Source organism: Carassius carassius, chromosome 39, assembly GCF_963082965.1.
Source record: "Carassius carassius chromosome 39, fCarCar2.1, whole genome shotgun sequence".
Classification (NCBI taxonomy): Eukaryota; Metazoa; Chordata; class Actinopteri; order Cypriniformes; family Cyprinidae; genus Carassius; species Carassius carassius.
In genome coordinates this window covers 28,106,009-28,126,653 of record NC_081793.1, presented here as the reverse complement: position 1 = coordinate 28,126,653, position 20,645 = coordinate 28,106,009, and the positions used below count along the sequence as shown (strand labels likewise).

The following is a 20,645-nucleotide window of genomic DNA, read 5'->3' as shown; positions in this document are numbered from 1 at the left end:
GAAGGGTTTTACAAGACCAAACAGTAGTTTTGTTTGTCCTTATTAGAACATATTGATAGTTAATGTGATTCTCGACAGATGCATGAATTTGAGAAATAACTTCATACTTCCAGTAAAAATCACCAAAACAAATTAAGTTAGTTCTACACAAAAAGGTCTATCTATCCATCTAACCATCTATCCATCCATCCATCCATCCATCCATCCATCCATCTATCTATCTATCTATCCATCCATCCACCTACCTGAATATTGAATATCCAGCTATCTATCTATCTATCTATCTATCTATCTATCTATCTATCTATCTATCTATCTATCTATCCACCTACCTGAATATTGAATATCCAGCTATCTATCTATCTATCTATCTATCTATCTATCTATCTATCTATCTATCTATCTATCTATCTATCTATCTATCTATCTATCTATCTATCTATCCATCCATCCATCCATCCATCCATCCATCCATCCATCCATCCATCCATACAAATAATAAAATACAGTATTAAAAAATATATAATTTAAAATATAAGTTTTATAAAAATAAAAAGTACAATACTGTACACTATATATATATACACATACATACATAATTAAAATATCATATAAAACAAAAAATATTAAATGTAATGAGAAAAATAATAAAGTACAATAATTTAGTAAGTAATTCAAATAGATATTATTATAAAAATAATCACAATAAATATATAGAGTTTAAAACTAATATAAAATAAACAATGTATAATGAATATATTTATCATTTTTACATATAAAAACAATATAATAATGAAAAATTATAATAATTCTTTTCATTATTATTCGTCATCATTGTGAAATTGATGACAGTTTTTATTGCACATAACACACGTGTTTGTAAGTTTGAACCTGAAAATATTACAGGAAACTGAACTGAAGAAACTGAATTCTCTTTATTTACTGCAGTTAAATCCCAAAAAACATACACATAAATACATTTATACAAAAAGCAAGCAAAAATACACAGACGTTCCACGTTGTGATGTGTGTGATGAAGCAGAGGCGTGGCTATGGTGACGAGTGGGCGTGGCCTAGGCAGAAGTGTCGAAGAGCTTGTCAATCATCTCCTCCACCTGCTCCGCTGAGTATCGGAGATATTTCTCTGGATATTTGGTGAATGAAATGTTTGCGCATCTGTAAAAGCATATAAACGTGGTCATTACACTGAAAAAGGTCCTGATGATGTGTGTGTAAGTGTGTGTGTATGTCGCACCGCTGGAGGAAGGCTCTATAAGCCTCTGAAACCACTCTCTTCTGAGCCTGGCGGATGGCATCCCGCTGCTCTTTATCAGGAACCGCCCAGCCCTGCTGGATCTTACACAGCTCCTCCAGACCGTCATTAAAACCCTGCAAACACACAACACAAAGCCTGGTTTGACCCATCAGGCTTTATGGCTTATATAGTCTGATATAATGAGAATAAAGAGGAAAAAAACCTGATGATCATTTTTGAGACTCACATCTGAACATGACTCGTCGGGATGAATTCAGTGATTGTTACAGAAGATGCATGAATGTCTCTCACCTTGAATTTGTCCTTGAAGATCTGTCGTTCCTTGTCTTTGAGCTACATAAACGCAAACACCAGAGAGCACGATTAAAATACGACCAAATACTGCAGTTAAACGCAGAAGCTGTCATGCATCACTGTGTTCCAACATGCATCAGAACGGCCATATAATAAAAGCAGGACTGAATGCTTGCGATACACTGGCCAAGCTTTTGTGCTTGCATTTGAGCAGTTATTAGTTAACAAAAACTAAAATAAATAAATAAATAAAAACGTTACTTGAAAAAAAATACACTTAAACTAAAATAAAATATTACAATAAAAAAATATTTTAAAAAATGTATTTCATTTTTGATTTGCTTAACTATAATAGCATAAATAAATAATAATCAAATCAACCAAACACAACAAAATTAGCTTTAATAAAAGCTTTAACAAAAGTGAAAACAGAAAATATTAAATATAAAAGCACAATGTCATTCAAAATATTCCTAAAACAAATAAATACACTAAAATAAATAAATTAAAATGTAAAACTATTTAGAGATTTTAAAAAAAATTATAAACATGACAAAATCACAACAAAACAATAAAATAACTGAAATTAAACTTAAAACAGAAAATAAAATCTAACTCAAGTCTGTTTCTGGTCTGATTCACTTTGTGTGTGTGTGTGTGTGTGTGTATGTGTGTGCCTCTATGTGTGTGTGTCTGTGTGCGTGTGAGTGTGTGTGTGTGAGTGTGTCTGTTTTTGTCTGTCTCTTTGTGTGTGTGTGTGTGTCTGTCTGTTTGTGTCTGTCTCTGTGTGTGTGTGTGTGTGTGTGTGTGTGTGTGTGTGTGTGTGAGTGAGTGTGTGTGTGCGTCTGTGCATGTGTGTGTGTCTTTGTGTGTGTGTGTGTGTGTGTGTGTGTGTGTGTGTGCTCTAGTTTTTGTGTCATATCAGGACACAACTCTGTATAATGACATGGGTATGACACAGGTATTACAAGGAGAGGGTGACTTATGAGGACATAACCCATGTCCCCATTTTTCAAAACGCTTCTAAATCATACAGAATGAGTTTTTTGAGAAAGTAAAAATGCAAAGTTTCCTGTGAGGGTTAGGGTTAGGTGTAGGGTTGGTGTAGGGCCATAGAATATACAGTTTGTACAGAATAAAAACCATTACACCTATGGGATGAACACACTTTACACAAAAACAAACGTGTGTGTGTGTGTGTGTCCGTGTGTGACGATCTCACTTTGGTTCCAGGCTGGAATGCTGGGATGTTTCTCTCTGCCAGATGCACTGTGACCTTCTTCCAGCTGTGGCTGTGTGGAGGTCAGAAGGTCATTCACTGATTGATCACAGGACGGTTCTTGTGTCTGTATCTTGTGGTTTTACCTGTCCTGGTAGTTCTGGATCTCCTGCTCGATGAGCTCTCTGTATGATTCCTCCACCTTCTCATGGGTCACAGCGACCAGCTGAATCAACTTAGACCTCGACAACAGAAAACACACCACACTTGACCTCTATAACTTGACTTCAAGGTAATCAAAATATTCAATGAGGAAATAAGGGGAGAGATTATGTGGAGAGCTGTCTTCTGATTGGCCAGTACTGAGTGTGTAAGCGTGCTCTAGCTTCTGATTGGCCAGTACTGAGTGTGTAAGCGTGCTCTAGCTTCTGATTGGCCAGTACTGAGTGTGTAAGCGTGCTCTAGCTTCTGATTGGCCAGTACTGAGTGTGTAAGCGTGCTCTAGCTTCTGATTGGCCAGTACTGAGTGTGTAAGCGTGCTCTAGCTTCTGATTGGCCAGTACTGAGCGTGTAAGCGTGCTCTAGTCTTTGATTGGCCAGTACTGAGCGTGTAAGCGTGCTCTAGCTTCTGATTGGACAGTACTGAGTGTGTAAGCGTGCTCTAGCTTCTGATTGGCCAGTACTGAGCGTGTAAGCGTGCTCTAGTCTTTGATTGGCCAGTACTGAGCGTGTAAGCGTGCTCTAGTCTTTGATTGGCCAGTACTGAGCGTGTAAGCGTGCTCTAGCTTCTGATTGGCCAGTACTGAGTGTGTAAGCGTGCTCTAGCTTCTGATTGGCCAGTACTGAGAGTGTAGGCGTGCTCTAGCTTCTGATTGGCCAGTACTGAGCGTGTAAGCGTGCTCTAGCTTCTGATTGGCCAGTACTGAGCGTGTAAGCGTGCTCTAGTCTTTGATTGGCCAGTACTGAGCGTTTAAGCCTGCTCTAGCTTCTGATTGGCCAGTACTGAGCGTGTAAGCGTGCTCTAGCTTCTGATTGGCCAGTACTGAGCGTGTAAGCGTGCTCTAGTCTTTGATTGGCCAGTACTGAGCGTGTAAGCGTGCTCTAGCTTCTGATTGGCAAGTACTGAGCGTGTAAGCGTGCTCTAGCTTCTGATTGGCCAGTACTGAGCGTGTAAGCGTGCTCTAGTCTTTGATTGGCCAGTACTGAGCGTGTAAGCGTGCTCTAGCTTCTGATTGGCCAGTACTGAGCGTGTAAGCGTGCTCTAGTCTTTGATTGGCCAGTACTGAGCGTGTAAGCGTGCTCTAGCTTCTGATTGGCCAGTACTGAGCGTGTAAGCGTGCTCTAGTCTTTGATTGGCCAGTACTGAGCGTGTAAGCGTGCTCTAGCTTCTGATTGGCAAGTACTGAGTGTGTAAGCGTGCTCTAGCTTCTGATTGGACAGTACTGAGCGTGTAAGCGTGCTCTAGCTTCTGATTGGCCAGTACTGAGCATGTAAGCGTGCTCTAGTCTCTGATTGGTCAGTGAACTGAAGCCTCTGATGTTCTGAATAAGTCCGCATGAAGAGTGTGAACGGACTCACTTCTCCAGGGATTTGAGGATGTAGTTGTAGTTGTTGTGAAGAAAGACGGCGCTCAGGGCCGGATCTTCGTACACTTTAGCTTTGTTGGACAGATTCAGCTGCAGATTACCGAGAACTTTATCTGCAAACACAGCGGATTCCCTCATACTGAACCTAACATCATTTATTCCAAACACAACCTGTGATATTCTAGTATTAATTATAAACAGTTGTGTCTGTGTGTGTGTCTTACAGATGTATGTGCTCAGGAGTCTCCGGCTGAACTCTGAACTGTAGCTGCTGGCGGACGCGCTGCTCTCTGAAGACAAGACCAGAGACGTTTCATTAGTTTAATATACAATACACTCTTACTTTCTATAGACAGAATATTTAATTGAGCACAAGTAAATCATTTTTTAAAGCTTGTAAGTCTATTAGAAACATATGCATGTCTGAAAAGCAAAAGCAGTAAGTGATTCAGAAAGACAGTACAAAGTTTGACGTCAACGTGAAATCAGAATTGCATTTCCCTGTCTTCTTCCATCATAAATGTTTCTGGTGTACTTGTGAATTATTAAGTGCATCTCTTTTACATCGTTTAGTTCAGTTCATTTAACTACATTTAGATTTTAAGATTATATAATATTACTAAATAATAATGAAAAAAATAAAAACCAATAATATTATAATGCCAGCTTCACTCTGGAATACTCCACATTTTATGTCAAATAAATATTCTTTTAATTTTATATTAAATTTAAAAATATATTTTAAATAATTTAAATGATCTACAGAATTATAATATTACTATTATTTATAATTATTAAACAAATTAAATATTAATTATAATATATATATATATATATATATATATATAAATATGAATTTATTTTTATAATATTCAATAATAACAATAGTAATAATACAACAACAATGCATAAAACAACATTAAATAATATAAAAATATTATAAATATTAATAATAATAAAATGCTATAAATAAATTAATAATACAATTCTGCATCTGGGGTCAAAACAGGAAAGCTGTCTATTATACTTCTATAATTTGAAGTATTTCAGAGTGAAACATGTTTGTAAAGGTTATTCTGCAGTACATCATGCATCGACGACATGTGAATGGTGTCAGCTCTGGTTTCATGTCTGTAAAGTCTCTGCTCGTCCGCTTACCTCGGGGTCTAAAGGAATATTGTAAGTGTCCCCAAATACTACAGGACAGAAGCAAAGCAGAATAGAGAGAAAGAGAGAGAGAGAGAGAGAGAGAGAGAGAGAGAAAGAGGCAGAGAGTGAGAAGTTACAACAGTTCTGTTAGTGAAGAGCTTCACCACTAAGAGCCAGCCAATGACAGAGATGCAGAGATGAGAGGGCGGGGTCGAGGAAGCAGTGGGAGGAGCTACAGAGTGGCATGCACTGGTGTGTACTGAACAAAATAATAATAATAAAGAAAACTAGAAATTAACAGACATACAGAACACATTGCTTTCTGATTTAATATTTTAATTATTAACAGTATAATTAATTGTAATCATTTTAAGAAATAATACTAATTTGTAAAAATATCTAAAATAATGATTTTTTTAAATGATTTATTATTATTATTATTATATAATTTAACAGAAAATGTTACTTTCAGATCATCACAGACCATTTCAACTACAGCAATAAAAATAATACTAATAATATTTTAAAATGAAATGTAATAATTAAATTATATTAACTATAATAAATGCATATAAATTAATGAATATATAGAACATAATAAATATATTATTTTAATTTCTGACTAAATATTTTAATTATTAATATTTATAATATATGTACATACATTTAGAAAATATTATAATAAAATGATTGAATTAAATGAAAATACGCACCATATAATATTACATTCTGATCATTTGATCACAAGGCAAAACTTCTTAGCAGATCCAACAACAAAAATAAGGTTTAAGCACTAATGAAGGCCAAAAGCGGTACTTTGAGCACTAATATGGTTATTTAGGGACTAATGATTGTTATTTAGTGCTCCGTCTGCAGGATGGAGAACGAAAAAAAAGCAGCAGAGAAGCTGAAAATGGTTGAATTTGCTCTAAACACTGATCATGCTTGCTCTGCTAAACGCTTTTCAGGAAAACCAAAGGAAAAGGAAATGCAGACCACAGGAAATGTAAACAGATCACAAATAAGCAGACTGGAGGGTGAGGACGGTGTGTTATGAACATGAATGTGATGAAAAACTCAGCAGCGCAAGACATTTACGACTTTTTCTGATTTCTGAAGGCAGTAAATCTCTTGGATCTATCTGTGAAGTGTTTCTGCTGTACCCCGAGAGGCCAGCATCGCTCCGGCTGTTTCTTGGAAGTCCAGCAGCTGCTGCAGGAACAGAATGGCCTGACGAGAACCAATCAGAGAAAGAGAAAGAGTGTCTTTTTCTGCTCTTAAAACAAATCAGCATCACTGTCTGTATTACTCTCAGGGACCTTACATTGCTGATGAGCTCGTGGACGGTTCCGTCTTTCGGCATGTTGTACTCTTTATCCGGATCGTTCTGTTGGAGCAGAGAACATCACGTGACAGAACACTACATTAATCTTTAATATAATGATGTGAGTGTAATGAGGAATGTTCCTTAGGTTTTATAATATAATAAAATGCGTTATATTTATAGTATACCAAAATGTATGAAACATTTACCAATTTTGAATTATTATTATTATTAAAATAAAAGTAATTAATTATAAAAAATATTATAACATTAAAAATAGTTAAATTTCAATCATTTAAATTAATAAGTAAATTATTTTAAAAGAAATTGGTTTACATTTTATATAAACGCAAATCATTTCATTTCAAATGATTAGTGTTATTAAAATAAGTGTAATAATTCATTCTAAATATTATAAAATATAACAAATTATGAAAATGTAAATTATGTGAATTATTTAAAATAAATTATTTAGAAGTGGTTGTGCATTTAATTTAGCAGATAAAATGATTAAAATGAGTGTGTGTATACATCTAATATAAAAAATATAAAAATTGTATTATTTTATAATAATCTAAATATGTAATAAAAATATATAATAATCATTTTTATCATTATTAATAAAAATTACACATGTAATTATAACTATTATTCAACAGTACAATTAAAATAATTAAACAATTAAAATGATGAATATTACATTATATATATATATATATATATATATATATATATATATATATATATATATATATATATATATATATATATATTAAATAGTAATTAACTATGTTTAAATTATTAATAATATTTATAATTTATTTTGATGATAACAAAAATAATAAATCATTTAAAATGAACAAAAACAATAAATAAAATAATAATAAAATAATATAATTCTGCACCTGATATCACCTTTCAAGATTTTTTTTTATTATTCAAGATTTTTATTCGTCACACACGAAAAAAAAAAAAAATTAAAATGATTTAAATTTATAAAAAGACAAAATTAAAATCCGTTCTTTTTAATTTATAAAAAGAATAGTTAATATGTATGTATTAATAGCGTCAAAGGGTTGCTGCTCAATATTTGAACCTGAGATAAAAAAATAAAAAAACCCTGTTATGATTTAAAACACATGGAGAGGGTTTTTATATGCTTGTTTAATGGATCACACACACACACACACACACACACACACACACACACACACACACACACACACACTTATATAACCAGCAGTGAGATCAGAGAGTCGACAGACTGAACTTTCGCTCTTTCGATCGCTGAAGTGGTTGTGTGTGATTACTTTAATGCTGTCAGCAAACTCCTCCAGCGCTTTGGCTCCGGTGCTCTCCAGAGAAGTGATGAGAGCTGGGAGCTTGTTCTTGGTGCTGGCAGCCGTTCCCTGCACAGCAACACAGGATATGACATCATTGGCAATGCCAAAAAGACCTTTCATTCTCGTTCTCGGTCTCTCTCTACCTGTAGCGTGGCGTCAAAGTCTGGCTTGGTCTGCTTGAGATGGCGCAGGATGGGGAAGACGGTCAGCACAGAGGAGTAATCGTGTCTCATGATGCCTCGCTGCGCCGCAGAGACGATGTTATCACCCTCCAGCTTCAGATTATCCAGCGCTTCCTGCAGAGACAAACACTGTGATCACACACACACACACACACACACACACACACACGGCCCTCACCTGGATGAGCGAGTCGAAGGTCTTCTTCTGGTGATGTTCTGGGATGATCTGGGTCAGTAAAGCGTATTCGCTCTGAGCCAGCTTCACAAACGCACTGATGCAGTGGACGTACGAATCGACCTCGATGTCCAACACGTCATCCTTCCCTGAGACACACACACAGTCACAGACACACACACAACATTTTTATCATTGTGTTTTGTGCCGTCAGTGATGCAGTAATGAAACACTGCAGTTTTAGGCATATCTGATCAATATGAGATCATGAATGAAAAATAAAGAGGTTTCTCATTTCCGAATCATTTTTTCTTAGTATCATAATGTTGCATGATACTGAAGGAAACCGTTGGTAAATGATCACTAAAAAAGACTGTTGAATAAACTGACAGAAAAACTGACTCTTCAAACTGAAATTAATATTTTAAAATGATTGATAATATTATAATTAATCATGAATTAGTTTAATAATAATAATGATAATACTGCTTTAAAGTGAAATATATGAATACATTAAATTGTATTATAAATTCCATACATTAATAAATAATAACGTTCATATTTTTAATTAATACAATTAAATGTCTGATTTCCACTTTTTTTTATTTTTAAGGTCTCAATGTTGAATGAAATGACAATCACTTACTTTTAAAACTAAAATTAATATTTTTAAATAATTAATAATATTATAATTAATTAATTTTATTGCTATTATTATTATTATTATTAATAGTAATAATAATGCTTAAAGATGAAACAAAAGAATATGTTAAGTAATATAAATACATAACAAGAAAATTATATATATATATATATATATATATATATATATATATATATATATATATATATATATATATATTAAAAAAAAATCTAAATTCCTAATTTTAATTTAAAAATAATACAATTAAATGTAAAACACATATAAAGTCCCTCAGTTTGTAAACGCACTCAAAACCTGTGAACAGATGATCTTTAGCTGGACCGCTGCAATGGTATAAACATTAAAATACATATTATTTTGAACATAAAACAAAATGATTTACACAAAATGTGTGTTCACTTGTGACTAATGTAAAAGTCACATCATTCGTTTTTTTAATACATTTCGTAGCTGTTCTTTAACCCTGTTGTTGTGATCTCTGAGCTCAGACTCACCTGCAGTCGCCCCGTGCTTGTAGTCAGACAGGTGCTTAACCCCTCGCAGGTCATGATCGAAACCTGATTGGCTAGGATAAAGTCACATGACCCGGGTTACAGAGAGAGTGCTGAACAAACTCACCCATAAAGCACCGATGGACCCAGTAAAGCACAAAGACTTATGGGAAACACTGATGTCAGGACAGTTTGTCCTCAGCTTGAGAGAGAAACCTGCTGCCACGCTCAACTCAACACCAGAACACAGCTGGAGAAATCGGATTCCACTGAGATGCACACAGTCATTTTTAGTAATTTATATAATGTTATATAAAAGCTATTTTTATAGTTTCAGTGTTATTTTCATTTTTTTTACTTCTTTTATATGCTAATTTTATAGTTTCAGTGTTAATAAAAGAAATTATATTTACATGCTGTTTTATAAATTAATAAATAAATAAATGCTTTTTTTATAGTTTCTGTTTTATAAAAAAATTGTACTGTTTATGTACTGTTATTTATATGCTATTTTTTTATAGTTTCAGTGTTAATTTAATTTAATATTTAAATTCTGTTCATTTACATTTTTTTATCATTTATATGTGATTTAGATTTATTTCATTTTAGCACTTCAAACTTACTTTATTTTAGTTAGTTGCCAAAGTTTATTTTCATTTAAGTTTTTTTTTTGTTAAATTTTTTTATTTCAGCTTTATTTCACATAATAATTTTTTTAAATAGTTTTAGTTAACAATAACAATACTGATAGTATGATGTCAAGTATACATAGCGATGTTTTCAGAAAACATTTAATAATCACTTTAAGCAAAATAAAATAAAAAACTTAACAAGTCAAATTTCCTGCATTAAATGACAGTCAAACGCTGCTTTTGCAACATATTTTACATGTTCTGTAAGTTATTTTGGCAACTTACGCAACTCACTAAAGAAAAAAAATTATTATTAATAATATTAATTACACAATTATTATTTATTATTTTATTTAATAAAAATAAAGTTATTTTAGAGCTATTAATATAGAATTTCTAAAATAATTGTAATTTTTTTTTTATGAGACAAACGTGGCTTTCTCCATTCTGAGGTTGGTTTGAAATCGGTGAAGACGATACTGCTGTGGCACATAAGTTTCTGTGTTATCGGACTGTTGTTTTCCGAAATGCAGGAACAACAGTTGAAAAACAGAGAGAGAAAACAGAGACAGAGCTCGAGAGGAAAGACACCAGAAACACCTCTTTACCTTCCAAAGGAGTGAGGTTACAACCCTTTTTTCCCCATCCAGGCCATGCTGAGAGTACTGTTTGAGCAGATTCTGAGCCTTACGCCCATCAACACCCAAACAGAGAGAGAGAGAGAGAGAGAGAGAGAGAGAGAGAGAGAGAGAGAGAGAGAGAGAGAGAGAGACATGCAGGGATCGCAGGAGGAAAACAGAGGACACCAGAGCAACAACTGAGAGAAATCCAGATCCCTCCGAGACTACAGCCAACACCACAGCTATCACACACACACACACACACACACACACACGGTCCAACACTAACTACTGACAAACCTCAAATCTGATGAAACTCAATAAAGCTGCAGCTTCCCATTACTATTAGGAACTAAATCATAGAATGGTCAAACTGACTTTTCAGAACAGATATTTATACAAAGGATCAAATTTATGCTTAAAACAAGAAACATTTTTTAAGTTTATTTTTCTGACCTCACTTGCACAATCTGACACTTTCTGTTTTTTCTTCTTCAGATCAAAAACAATTAAAGTAAGCAAAGACAACACTTCTTGTGACTTGCATGTCTTCAAACTATTTTAAACTTTTTAAAATAAAAACATCAATAAATAAACTGATTAAACAAACTAATATTTGAATTTAATTGCATTCAAAGCATATCTGAAACACTGTTTAAAAAAATTAGCTTTGTCGATTAATTCAATGTTGCTTTCTTTCTACTGTAATAAATACATTATTCATTTACAGAATTGTGTTCAGTAATCTAAATGCATAATGCTGAGGTAATCAAAGTGCCTTTACTCTGAACTTAACAGTGGATTTATATAAATATATTGGTTGCAATGTTTATGCAAACTGTACTTTTTATGATTTATTTATAGCCAGTACAGTTTCCCAATTGACTAGTCATTAGTAGGAGCATGCATGTTAATTTTGGACCACACACACACACACAGCACAAATATCACATATGATTGTTGATTATGATTGCTCAAATGATTTAACATTATAAACTCAAACACATCACACAGTGAAAACAAAAGGCATGTGTCTAAAGGGTCACAGCATCATTTTATATCATCACTCACAGTCTTCCCTGAGATCCATTACAACTTTAAGAAATGTTTCCTGGCATCGTTTAGTTTGTCAGGTGCATTTTCATTCTTTTTGACCCTTGAAAAGGAAGAGGGTGGTTATTACAGACTCTCAATATGTGTTGATGTCAATGAGGACTGCCCAAAAATTCACGAGCTTACAGCTGATGTCATAAATAATCAAGAAGGTTTCTGAACAAGGCTAGTTTGCATATAATCTTCATAGTTCACGATTTCAAATATAATTGTGACTTATCATGATATGACCCCTTTATTAAGCAGTTAATATGCAGTAGATGTTTTCTTCAGCAATAATAAGCATCTTGTCAAACATGAGGAGAGACAGTTTTGGTCTGTTAGAGGGGTCAGAAGAGTCACAGCGTCACAAACACAGCTGTGACTTTACCTGGGATGTAGACTGACATCATCAGACACCAGTGAGACAGAGAAGAGGAAAGAGGAGAGGAGACGGTTAGGAAGAAGAAAAGAGGAGAACGAGGTCATGGAGGTCAGATACAGCTGATCGTGACCCATCAGGACCAGCAGAAACCCAAAGAGACCCGGTCTAGTGGGGTGAAGGGTTAAAGGTCGCTGACCTGGTCTTTTGGGAGGCTTCTTGGTGGACGTCTCCTTGCGTTTGGTCTGAACGGCGGGCGAGTGGGTGGCAGAGCTGGCGATGTTCTTACGGAAATGCTCCTTTAGACCCTTAATGGAGCGATCCAGCTGACTGGACCGGATCTGGAAATACACGTTCATGAAGTCTGCAGACAGACAAACACAAGACATGAGATCTCAAACACGAGTAACAGTCGAGTTCTGGAAGTAAAACCCATTCATTTTCTCCACAGGGGGTGTTAATGATGACAGATTAACCATTAAATGCAGAGCTGATGTGAGATTGTTCATCGATGATAGATGCTTTTATTAAAACTATGTTCACATTAATTCAACGTATTTTTTAAATAATGTTTAATACCATAACTTGTGGTGAAAAACTACATTACCCATTAGGCTGTACAGAAAATTCCACCAATCAGAGTGTTGCATTGAGCAAAGTGAGCCAGAAGAGCTCCGCCCACACCCCTGAAAAAACTTAAAATGACAATTTAAAATGACATACTTGTTTCTATCAGTTATTTGAATCTGTATTATTTATTTTTATTAAAACAAAATGGTATAGTATAATAATATTATTGTTTTTATTGTATTTTTCATTTTGAGCCCATGAATGCAGCCTTGAGACTTTACAATACTTATATTTCATAATTTATTTAAAATATGAAATATAACTATTGAAATAGTGCAAATAATGTAAAATACTAAAAGTATGTAATATATTTAATATTATAATTTAATTATAATAATTGTTTGAGAAGAAACCTGAAAAGAAAAAAATGACAATTACCAACTTAAAATGAATAGTTTTATTTTTAATATTTTAAATTTGATTATGACATTTGCAATGCTTCATGGGATTGTAGTTCTGATTTTCATGCATGTTTTTGCTTTCAATAAATGTTTGTAATGTTGTGATTCACCTCGTAGCTGGCTTAAGCGGCGTAAAGTGCTTTAACAAAGACTTTTTAAAAATCTCTATGGGAAAAATGGATGGAAAAACAGTGGGCGGCACGAAATTAAAACCACCTTGGTTGCATCCGTTCTCAAGCAGCCAGCCAGAGATGCGGATGATGTTCTTCAGAACGGCTTCAGGCAGGTGCTTCAGCGTCACGTCCTCCTGCACCTCCATGTCCTCGTCTCCTCCGATGGCGTCCAGGATGAGGACGGGTGGCACTGGCTTGCTGTAGCGCATCAGCAGGCTGCGAAACTCCGCCTCCAGCAGCTCCTTACCCTTCTCGAAGCGTGCTTTCTGCAACATGACAGCCTCGCTGAGCAGCTTCATACAGACTGAAGAAGCGTGACAGGTTTGTGAGCGTGTGACATACGTACCACAGTGTTGAGATCAGGACTGTCAGGATTGTTGTCCTGAAAATACTCCACGGCTTTCTGGATCTTTGCAATGCAGGCCAGATACTCTTCCAGATGAGCTGCAGGCCTGCAAGAGCAGCGATTGACCAATATCAGTGTCTTCAATTAATTTCATTTGAGGGCCGGATTATCGAATTGAACATTTTAAGGGGGCCATGGGGGATGGGGGCTATCCCAATCTAATAAATAAAATAATTATTTACAATTAAATGCATATTCAGCAGTAAAATGAATTCATATCAACAGCAATGACTATGAAAGGTTAACATTTGTGTTGTCTGTCAATCAAAAAAAAAGAAGAAGAAAAAATAATCACACATTTTTTGTAATTAATATAATGTCATATTTTCAGACTGAACCTCCAAATGAATGTAGAAACAACATAAAGATGGTATATTTTATATTATATTTTAAATATGTTTAATGACATCTCTTTTACACAAACACATTTTTGTTAATACTGGTGATGGTGTCTCCTATAAATGCATCTTCCTCTCAATTTTAGCCATTCAACACTACAGTAAACACTAAAAGTGTTTTTTGTACTTTTATCTACACTGTAAAAAATGACTGTGATTTTAACGGTAAAAAACTGTGAAAATGCTACAGTACAAACCTGTTTACTGGTTAACGGTAATGTCCTGTAAACTTTACAGGGAAAAACCGTAAACTTACGTTCCCAGAATTCTCTGCGTTGCATTTCAAATTTTGTTTGCATTTGATGTTTTTTCTTTGAAATAACTATGTTTCTCCTTAATTTTTTCTCATCTGTTATGTTTATTAGGTTTGTATGTTACATAAAATGTTGTTAAATTAATGTTTATTGCATATTTCAGTTTAATGAGTCTCACCATGATGGTGTTTAGTGCTTGTGTGAATGAGACCATGCAACTTCTATATATCTTATTATTTAAAAGCTGCTTGTGATGGGCTTTGTTTCACCACGTGACTCTCTCATCACCACCTGCTTTTGGTGGTTACCAGTGTAATACGAAGGTACAAAATAGATTTCAGTGCTTCAATAAGTTCGAATATAAATATTATATCAATTAAATTATGGTATTAAACTGTAAATATAAAGTAAAACCGTTAAACCTACAACAGTGTAACTATTTTTTACGGTATAAAACTGTTAAACCAAAAAATTGTTTTTTCCTAAAGTTAATACTTTTTATTTTACAGTAAATCATTGACTCAAGCACCAGATTTAACCGTAGAAACAACAATGACAATGGCTGCCAACCGTAAAAGAAAAAAATGTTTTACCCGTAACTTTACGGTGGAATTCTGGCAACCCCAGCTGCCAGCGTTTTACCGTAGAATCTACGTTTTTTTTTTTACAGTGTAGGCTATGAAAAATATAACTTTTAAATTAAGTGAATGTTAAACAATCTTCACATAAACTATTAATCGCATTTGCATAAACCATATCAATTTATTTTTTATTCAAGCTACAAAAGTTAATCAGCGACTAGAACAGTCGAGTGATTTCTCTTTCTCATTTCTGTGATTTCAGACTTCAGAAAGTTTCACTTTAAAAGCAGTGCTGTCTCTTTAAAATCTGACGTGCATGATGCACATCTGACACACATCTGGTTTTCTCCTAAATCTTTAGGATTATTTTGGAGTTTATAACTCATTTATGGCTGTGTTTACAAAATCACTCGCCAAAACTGTGCATTTTGACATAATTGTGTGTGTTTTTGTCGTTTGAAGTGCTACTTGTGCACTGGTGATTATATGTCATAATTTAATTAAAATATTAAATAAATATGAAATGTTATTAATAATGTAAATAACTTTAAATATTAAAATGATTAATTCAATAGAAATGTCCTAAGAATCCCTGAAATATAAATAAAATAGTATATCTGTATTGAATAATAAACAGAAATGAACAGACAGGGCTGTTGTTATGTTTTGTGAATTAAAGATGACTTCTACAGTTTTGAGCTGATGTATGTTCTGTCTGTCGCTGAACATGAGTCTCACCCTTCCCGAATGATCTTGTCGGTGTCTTTGGCCACTTGATAATAACTGATGACGTGGTCCATGCAGGAGAGGGTTACATCCACGTTCTCCTGCAGACGCTGCAGGTTCTCCGTCTGTTTATGGACCGGGATGATGGAGTTCTCCAGCTGCATCAGACGGCTCTCGAACGAGGACAGGATGGACACCTCACAGGAGACAAAACACGCTTCATTCATCGAGACATCCACAACATCAGATTTACAGCAGATAAATAAATGTGTTCAGCTAATAGCACTCCACAAAGGCTGCTAGTTCAGTTTGATTATCTTATATCTTACAACCAGGATCACACACACTCTCACACTCACACAAACACAGACACACGTTTGTTTTCGTCAAAAGTGTGTTCATCCGATAGGTGTAATGGTTTTTATTCTGAACAAACTGTATATTCTATGGCCCTACACCAACCCTAACCCTCACAGGAAACTTTGTGCCTTTTTACTTTCTCAAAAAAACTCATTCTGTATGATTTATAAGCGTTTTGAAAAATGGGGACATGGGTTATGTCCTCATAAGTCACCCTCTCCTTGTAATACCTGTGTCATACCCATGACATTATACAGAGTTGTGTCCTGATATGTCACAAAAACAAGAGCACACACACACACACACACATACACACACACCATAGGCGCCGATTTATGTTTTTCTCCGTGGGTGCTCAAGGGCGCACGCCATTTAAAAAATAAAAATAATAGACTAGGCTATTCAAAAAATATTGCATTTCAGAACCTTAGGCTAATGGACAGCGGCCGATACAAACAAACACAACAGCGTACACTCAAAAATACAAACTTGGATTGGAGATGAAAAGTTTAACTGACACGTAACCGCTAATGCGTTCAGCTTCTTGGGAAATTAATGTTTTGTAAATATTGATTAAAAAACTATTGCGAAAGGACAGCGTTTCCATTAACCGATTGTTGCGACTAAAATAATGAGTTTCTGGGAATGTCTACCTCATTTATGTTCCGAGGTTTCTTTTGATAGTGGCCTGGCTTTTCTTTGAGGTTTCGAATCCATTATTCATATAGGTGTGTGTGTGTGTGTGTGTGTTCACTGCTCTGTGTGTGTGCACTTTGGATGGGTTAAACGCAGAGCACAAATTCCGAGTATGGGTCACCATACTTGGCTGAATGTCACTTCACTTAAACCAGTGGATCTCGACCCGCGGCACGTCATGAAATCACACGCGACCCATCATGCCGAACACAATAATAATAAAAAAAACTTAAGTTTTACAACTTATTTTAGTTTGTACCTAGGGAAAAACACATAGGGTACAAACGAGAAGTCGGAGCAGTGAAGAAGAGAAGAGTGCTGGACATTCGGCATCAACTTTCAGTTTGCCCCGCAACTCACTTGAGGATGTTCAGCCCGTCTTTTTCCCCTATTCTCCCAAAACAGCTTATACTGTTTCAGCTATTAAAATAGTTCAGTTTTGTATGTTTGGATCAGTTTTTGTTCGTTAAACAGGCCTATAAGTTTTGTTTTTAAAGTAACAAGCGGCCAGCACAGAGAGGGAGAGTTGATCATAGCCTGTTTGATCAGTTTAGCCTTCTCAAATCATCACGAATTGTCTAAAATAAAATCTAAAGATATAAAACAGTTCAAGCATGTAACGATGTTTTAACGTTAAACCCATATAAATGTACACTATATCGAATATTTTGTGCGGAAAGTGCAAGATAAAGCACGCTTTTTTGGGACATATAGGTGCCAGCGAGATAATAATATAAAATAAAGAAATATAAAATAAAGAAAATAAACATGCTTTCTGCCGTCTTGAACAGGAGCGCTTACAAAAATAAACCGAAACTCAGCGAATACATGCCTCACAGACATGATACATATATCAGTAGAAATCTTTAAATTACTACTTAACGAAATAATAAAAACAAACAAACAAAAAAACTATTTTATTACAATAATAATCCGTATAGAAGGCGAGTCTAATAAGGAGATGACAAGTCAGGCAACTTCATCCTTGGGACACAGACTCAGAAAACACTAGTTTATTAGTAAATAATTCAAATATATATTTTGAGATTTCCCTCTGTCACATTCATGGTAATTACTTTTTTCCGGTACTTTGCAACATATTTTTTAACTCAATTTAAATGCAGAACTGTTTATCTGCACTGATAGACTATTTGATATTAATTTGGATCAGCATATAGTTTACATTTGTGAACGCACCTTTTCTGCGATATCGCGCGTCTTACAGACTGCAATTTACAATCGCAACTTCGTTGGGCTATTAATCCTTTCAAGACGAATTTCACTAAATTGGTCAGCTCCCTACAGCATCAGTTGTTTTATTAATGGTGAGTATAATTATTCAAACCAGTCGTCTATTACGATGTCTCTGTAACAAAAGTAGTTGCATGAATACTAAAGTTTGAAACAAAAATTGAAACCATCAACAGAAATACTGACCATGTATTACCCTTCATGTTTATAAATACCAGCGCAGTTGTTTGGAGGTTTATGACGTCACAGAATTTACCGGTATTTTGGAATGGATGTGTGAATGGTGCTTTTCGGGAAAAAAGACGGAATGTTGTTGACTGTGTGAACAGCGCATTTTTGAATTTACTGGTAAAGTCGTTCCGGTAATTTTACGGCAATTTACTGGTATTACTGTGTGAAAGAGGCTATAAGGTCTCATAGCGAACGAATAACATAGACAACACATCAAGATCAAAGCACATAGCTTATTATCTGAGAGGGCACTTGTGGTGGATGTCGATATATCAATATTAATAGGTTTGGCTTTTTTTTTTTATAACAGATCTGTCCATTTTAGTCTGATTAATGATTAGTGATTACGGAAAGCAGTAAATGATTACATACTCGCACGGCACTGTATAGTGGGGGATGGGACGTTTTCAGAAACGCTGTGATTGGTGGATAGGATATGGAACATGCATGCGACTGGTGTCACTGTCACTGACAACAACATAACCAATCACAGTGTGGCAGACGCTTCATAGCGCCAACTGCAATGTTTAATTTTAAATAAATGTAGCCTACTGGCAGTCTGGCACTGGCACACGTGGGTGCTCATTTTCCGTGGGTGCTCGGTATTTTCCGTGGGTGCTCGAGCCCCGGAGCACCCACGGTATCGGCGCCTATGACACACACACACACACACACACACACACACACACACACACACACACACACACACACACACACACACACTCTCTCTCTCTCTCTCACCATTCCTTTAGTGAGCTGATCACTCTTCTCCAGGCTTTCACGAATAAAAGACAGAGTTTCTTGTTCCTGTAGAAAGCAAACAGCTCAAGATATATTCACACTTTCAATCATAATAACACCTTATTTTTTGACATTATCATTTTTATGTAATTAAGTTTCTAAAATGCTTTGTGAGATTATTTTTATGACAGTCACTTAATTTCTGGCGAATGACATTGATAAATAACTTCCGCTCCGTGATCACGAGATGCTCGTGTTATTCTTTCTTCTTCCTCTTTGTAACGGACCTGTTTGAGTTTGTCCTCGATCTCCTGCTTCCGAGCGGACGCGTCCTCGGTCGGGATCATCCTGACGGCAAGAAATGTGAAGGATACAACAGATGGATCCGTCCAGGTCGATGCAAAATCCACAGATATATATTACAACATTAACGCGAACACAGCGGAAACGATACAACACACGGAAACACAGCAGTGATGTGAAACACGTGTACAAAAAAAATAAAAAAAGAATTGTTGCTTGAATTAAATAAAACAAAATAATTTAAAAAGTCCAAATCCAGCTGAATTAATTAATAAGACTTACAGATTTTTTTTTAAACAAAATCCCTAAAATAAACCACCAAAATATTACTTTTTTTTTTTTTTGCAATATATACGTTTTTGGGATTTAAAAATCACCTTTCTTTATTACTTATATATAAAACAATTGATTGAAACCCCAATATTATCATTAACCACAGGTTCAACATAACAAATCGTTTATTTCGTAAATTCACTGAAAATGAGATACAATAAATCAATCATCAACTTTATTAAATTTACCTAAATAAAATATACAGTAATTTACAGCAGTATATAAATATATACAACTTATTTAGCATCATAATGCATGATGTCACGCAAAGAAAACATGTAGTATGAACTCTTTAAGTTAGATATTAAACAAAAACTATAAAGAAGTTAAAGGTATTTCAAATGTCAAACACATTATGTAACAGGTTGTGGTCAAAAAAAAAATCACAACTCAGTAAACGTTTTAGTTCATTACATTTCAATCAGTCTTAAAAAATAACGCATTAAAATTTCATCAGTGGAACTGGCGTGAATTCTGTCTTCCTGTGACTCCTCTTTTTTTTTTGTGAAAGCCTAAAAATAATAAAAAAAGACAATGAAATGGAGTTACGCACTGTAACACCACACAGTGAGTGAAGATGTTTATGAATTAACGTTAACGTTACACACCTGTTTGAGAAACTACCGTCCAAGGTAATTTGTGGTTATGTTCTTAAGGTTTGTTCTTGTTTCAAAAGTAATATTGGAGGAACGCAAGCATGCTGTACACATTAACTATGTCAACAATGTTTTA

At 34.7% G+C, this 20,645-nt stretch overlaps 1 protein-coding gene across 2 annotated transcripts; it reads right to left on the bottom strand.

Annotated features, from left to right (window-relative positions):
• Nucleotides 1-916: 916 nt before the first annotated feature.
• Nucleotides 917-19,758, bottom strand: LOC132121722 (exocyst complex component 7-like). 2 transcript variants are annotated; one of them, XM_059531446.1, is made up of 19 exons: nucleotides 19,565-19,758; nucleotides 19,278-19,343; nucleotides 16,011-16,195; nucleotides 13,980-14,085; nucleotides 13,677-13,899; nucleotides 12,629-12,793; nucleotides 9,707-9,769; nucleotides 8,552-8,697; nucleotides 8,335-8,487; nucleotides 8,159-8,257; nucleotides 6,849-6,911; nucleotides 6,688-6,754; nucleotides 4,600-4,665; nucleotides 4,368-4,488; nucleotides 2,936-3,031; nucleotides 2,793-2,862; nucleotides 1,568-1,609; nucleotides 1,256-1,389; nucleotides 917-1,176 (listed from the first exon to the last, which is right to left on the bottom strand). In XM_059531446.1, exons 1-19 carry the CDS (start codon nucleotides 19,622-19,624, stop codon nucleotides 1,074-1,076), a joined length of 2,028 nt encoding a protein of 675 aa, XP_059387429.1. In that variant the 5' UTR covers nucleotides 19,625-19,758; the 3' UTR covers nucleotides 917-1,073. The 2 variants fall into 2 exon arrangements, with proteins under 2 accessions (XP_059387429.1, XP_059387430.1); XM_059531447.1 differs by lacking the exon at nucleotides 9,707-9,769 and having other exon boundaries at nucleotides 19,565-19,757.
• Between the last annotated feature and the right edge of the window lie 887 nt (nucleotides 19,759-20,645).